At 41.9% G+C, this 4661-nt stretch overlaps 1 protein-coding gene across 1 annotated transcript; it reads left to right on the top strand.

Annotated features, from left to right (window-relative positions):
- Positions 1-485: 485 nt before the first annotated feature.
- Positions 486-1886, top strand: LOC118754222. The gene has a single exon (XM_036489089.1). It carries the CDS (start codon positions 486-488, stop codon positions 1884-1886), a length of 1401 nt encoding a protein of 466 aa, XP_036344982.1.
- Positions 1887-4661: the final 2775 nt, after the last annotated feature.

Raw genomic sequence — 4661 nt, 5'->3', positions numbered from 1 at the left:
TAGAAGTAGCACTAGTGGCAGGGAAAACCAAATGCGCACCCCTAAAACTTACAACGATTCCGAGACTGGATTTGCAAGCGGCAGTACTAGCCTCTCGTCTGAAGATAATGGTGTCAAAAAACCACGATGTCAAACCGTCACGCGTCGTCATGTGGACGGATTCGAAGACTGTTCACGCCTGGATAGCTTTAGACGGGTGAATGAGATCCTGGACGGGACGAATCCAAGCGACTGGAGGTGGGTACCGGGAGCTTTAAATCCGGCGGACTTCGGTACCAGACTCCGAAGTAATGCGCGTGAGTCATCCTGGATTGGTGGTCCAGGATTCTTGAAGGAGGATGAATCTTACTGGCCCAAAATTAACGGCATCGAAAGTACGCGCGAAGAACTACCGAACTAAACACCAGCTATTTTTTACTAGAATAAATGATAACCTTTTGCTCAAATATTCAAACTTTATGCGGTTGATACGAGTGGTTGCCTACATGCGAAGGTTCGTGAATAATTGCTGCAAGGCGCCAGGAAATAGACTATTTGGAACGCTCAACGTTCAGGAGCTCAGAGAAGCGGAGCTACTAGTCATCCGCAGCACGCAGCAAAGCACTTATGTCGAAGAGTACGCTCTCCTGAATGATGGTAACCAAATATGCTCGAGCAGCAGAATTTTCAAACTGAACCCCGTGGTAGATGATGCAGGGATTATGCGACTGAATGGCCGCCTGCAGAATGCTGACGCAGTACACCCGTATACACGTCGACCCGCCGTGATGCCACAAGGACACCATGTCACCAATACTCTTGTCGACTTGTACCACCGTGTATGGAAGCACCAGAGTGAGAACACCATCGTGTCGGAGTTACGACGCAAATATTGGATCCCCCATATCCGCGAAGAAGTACGAAAAGCAGCCAAGAGGTGCCTTGAGTGCAAAAGAAGACGTGCGAGGCCAGATGTGCCACAAATGGGACAACTGCCAGCTGATCGCCTTACGCCATTTGTACGACCGTTCACGTATGTAGGTCTTGACTACATGGATCCATTTCTGATCGTGTCCGGGAGGCGTACAGAAAAGCGGTGGATCGCGTTATTTACGTGTTTGACGACACGCGTCATACACCATGAGATAGCTATCGATTTAACTACAGATACTTGTTTACTCTGCATCAAGAATTTTATGTGCCGACGTGGAACGCCGGTGCGGATCAGGTCAGATAATGGCACCAACTTCATAGGAGCAGATCGGGAAATGCAGCGTCAACTCAAAGACTTCGAAGAGGGAACGATCCCCGATGCATTGGCAAATCAAAACATAGAATGGGTGTTCAACTGTCCGTTGAGCCCACAAGCCGGCGGATGTTGGGAGCGCTTGGTACGTAGTGTAAAGCGTGCCATGAAACATGCATTGAATAGCGAAAGGTTGAAAGAGCAGACGCTGTACAGCGTCATGTGTGAAGCCGAAAACGTTGTGAACTCGCGACCGCTTATGCATATCCCACTTGACGCTCCTGATGAAGAACCTTTAACCCCTAATCATTTCCTCCTAGGCACAGCAAACTCAGAGCAGACTCCACATCCGCAAGAAGAATCCTTTAAGGCGACGCGAACGCAGTGGCGAAAAATGCAGCAGATTCAACATCGCTTCTGGAAGCGGTGGCTGGCGGAATATCTTCCGGACTTGTGCCGCCGAACGAAGTGGTGGAAACCCGTGGAGCCGTTGTCTTTGGGAGATTTGGTCTTGGTTTGCGATGATCGCATGCATCGATCCAGGTGGCTGATCGTTCGAGTCGTTAGCGTCAAACCGGGCAAGGATGGGCAGGTGCGTGTGGCAGAAGTGAAGACGGCTGGAGGACATTCCGGAGACCTGCTTGTATGTTGGCGAAGCTAGACGTTGGTGAATCTAGCAGCGGGTAGATTCACGGGACCCGGGATGTTGTAAAGGAACATACTTGTAGAGTTTAGATATTTTTGAATTTAGCGATGCAACCCTGCGTGGTGCATAAATCAAAGTTTGTTAAGTCCGGCAACGCTGCCGATTGTATTCGTGTTTGTCAAATGTTCGTATCTGTCAAATGTAAAGCGCCATAATTTTATTCCGAAGACAAAAAGGCGCGAGGACACACAAAGTGTAAGGCGATTAGATTTTAAGATTGTACTGAGTTAACATTGTCAAAATTTATAAAATCCTAACTTGCAGGAAAATAAAACAACCAACAAGCAACCGCAATCAATCATCAACGATAGCAATAGCTGTGCAACTACTACAGCAACCACTAATAATATTGAGTTTTATTTTGGCCCTCGCGCCCGTCTGCGGAACAATCATTATATATATTATATTATACATACATATCGTCGTTTAAAGTACAAAACCGCGTATCGTCGTTCTGCAAAACCGCGTAACTGACATTTTTTGCCAAAAATGACTGAAATGACTCACTTATATATACACGAGTCTGGATAGTCCAATCGACGTGTTTGAGATATCGTTGGAAAGGTCTTGCAGAGTGTGTCCAGAAAATGTATTCAAGCTTAATAAACGATTAACCGGATTCTTAAAAATTAGGCTAAAGTGTTGCGAAACAAAAAACCTTTTTTTGATTTTGCCGGTTTAAGGGGGCATGTGGGTACACCCAACATATTTAGTATTATTCTATAGGCCAATACCTTTCAAACGATACCTTATATATTAAGTTCCGGCCACTAGTTGGAAAGATATAGAGGTAAATGTGTTTTGGTTCGTGTCTCCACTACGAGATGCTTTGGTATGTATGTGGCGTCTGTACGTACCTTCATTTAATTTCTTTCAAACTTTCAGGAATTAAAGTACAAAAAAAAAAAACTAAGAAGGTTTTGTTCCAGGTTGTTTTGATTCGTATGCCTTTGAGGGCGTGGCTGCTGCCTAAAATTCGAAAAAAAAGGCAATTTTTAAACTACCACTGTGTTTATAAAATATAAATATGTCATAACGCCTGAAAACTAAAAATCGGGCTGCTGAAAATATACATTTCGGGCATTTTCTCAAAAACTAGTCAGTCGATTTTATTCTAGGTTTCCACAAATCTAACCCAAAATCTTAGCTTTCATCTGGTATACAGTTTATATCTGGGAAACCTCTTTTTGTGGAGATATTGCGATTCAAATTGAAAAAATGTCGCTCCAAAAAGGGTCAAATGGTTAAAAATTAACATATCCGTCTAATTTGGTTACTTTTAGATATAAAAATAACATACCCAGTTCCCCGAAAAAAAATGCCCATTCCCCGATTGCCACTTAAAACGAAATTATCTGCAAATCGGGGAATTTCCCGCGAGTTGACAAGTTGAAGGATGCAGCTGTGCTTATCACTTCGTACATGTCTTGGAAACAATAATTTGTGTGTATTTTAGAGTTTTTTTCAGGCACATGCCGAAATTGTAACATTTTTCCCCATTTTAATTGCAGGTATGTACTAGAGATGGGCACGGGACTAAATATTTAATCCCGATCCCGCTCATACCGAATTAGATTTTTAAGTCCCGAACCCGCCCATCCCGACGTTTTACAGAATAGTACCGCGGGTCCCGTAGGTCCCGATATCTATCTCTAAAGCAAGCTACAAACGGACAACAAATTGAAACGATCGGTTGAGATTTCAACGTGTGTGGCGAGGTTTGCAAACCGATCGAAGGTTGACAAAAATGTTCAGGTCTTTCAAATTAATTTTAAATAATAAATAAAGATCTGGCATCCTCCTATTACAGTAAAACCCGCTTAAGTACCTCACGAAAAATTTCAGCTTTTTGAGGTACTTAGGCGGGTTGGGTACTTAACAGAACCCGCTTAAGTATCTCGATGCGGGTACTTAAGCGAGCATAATTATTGATGTAGTTACATCTTTTTGTTAACTTACATAAATATGTAAATCCTTGAATAAAACATAAACATTTAATGAAGTATACGTATTTATTTAAGATTTTTCAATTAAAATACAGTTCATTTCCTAACAAATACCATGAAAACCTAAGCTTAAGATTTTATAGAACACGTAAAGAAAAAAATTCATCAAAATTTAAACTTTTTTTCCTCAGATGTGTTTTTCGAGTATATAGTTTTATAGCCCATTCAATTTTAATGTAATATTGTGCAAGTTTCAAGGGGCTCAAAATTATCGTTGATCTTTTATAATTTTTTTGCCGAAGGTGTGTAACGCTGCCGCTGAGATTCAAAATATGTAAATATTTTAAGGAATTTTAAAAGAGCACTTAAAAGGGGAAAATTATAGGTAAACTGGTAAATGGGGTACGAAAAATTGAGGTACTTAGGCGGGTTGGGTAAATAAGCGGGGAGGTACTTCAGATCACATTCAAAAATTCACATTGCCCAAAAATGTTGGTTGCTTAAGCGGGTTAGGTACTTAAGCGGGTGGGTACTTAAGCGGGTTTCACTGTATATTTTATTTTTCGTCTCAATAAAACATTAAAAGTGCATATTTCAAACATCGTTTTTAAGGAAGGTTACGGTTTTATCGGGAGTGTCGGGAAAGGATTTTGGTCCTGTTTAGGCGCGTCTGCTAACACCAGGCGCCTAAATACATGCTATGTACTGCTGCATGTGCAAAAATTTCCTTTATGTAATTTAGGAAATTTTTGCACATGCACTTCTCAACTGCCATGTAATTGAA

Source organism: Rhagoletis pomonella, unplaced genomic scaffold, assembly GCF_013731165.1.
Source record: "Rhagoletis pomonella isolate Grant_MI unplaced genomic scaffold, Rhpom_1.0 Rhpom_scaffold_00002, whole genome shotgun sequence".
NCBI classification, from domain to species: domain Eukaryota; kingdom Metazoa; phylum Arthropoda; class Insecta; order Diptera; family Tephritidae; genus Rhagoletis; species Rhagoletis pomonella.
The sequence above is the reverse complement of the archived record's forward strand: the minus strand, read 5'-3'. Positions and strand labels throughout refer to the sequence as shown.

Excerpts from the sequence above, each read along its gene's own strand:
- LOC118754222 (XM_036489089.1), top strand. The coding sequence starts at position 486 with ATGCGAAGGTTCGTGAATAATTGCTGCAAGGCGCCAGGAAATAGACTA.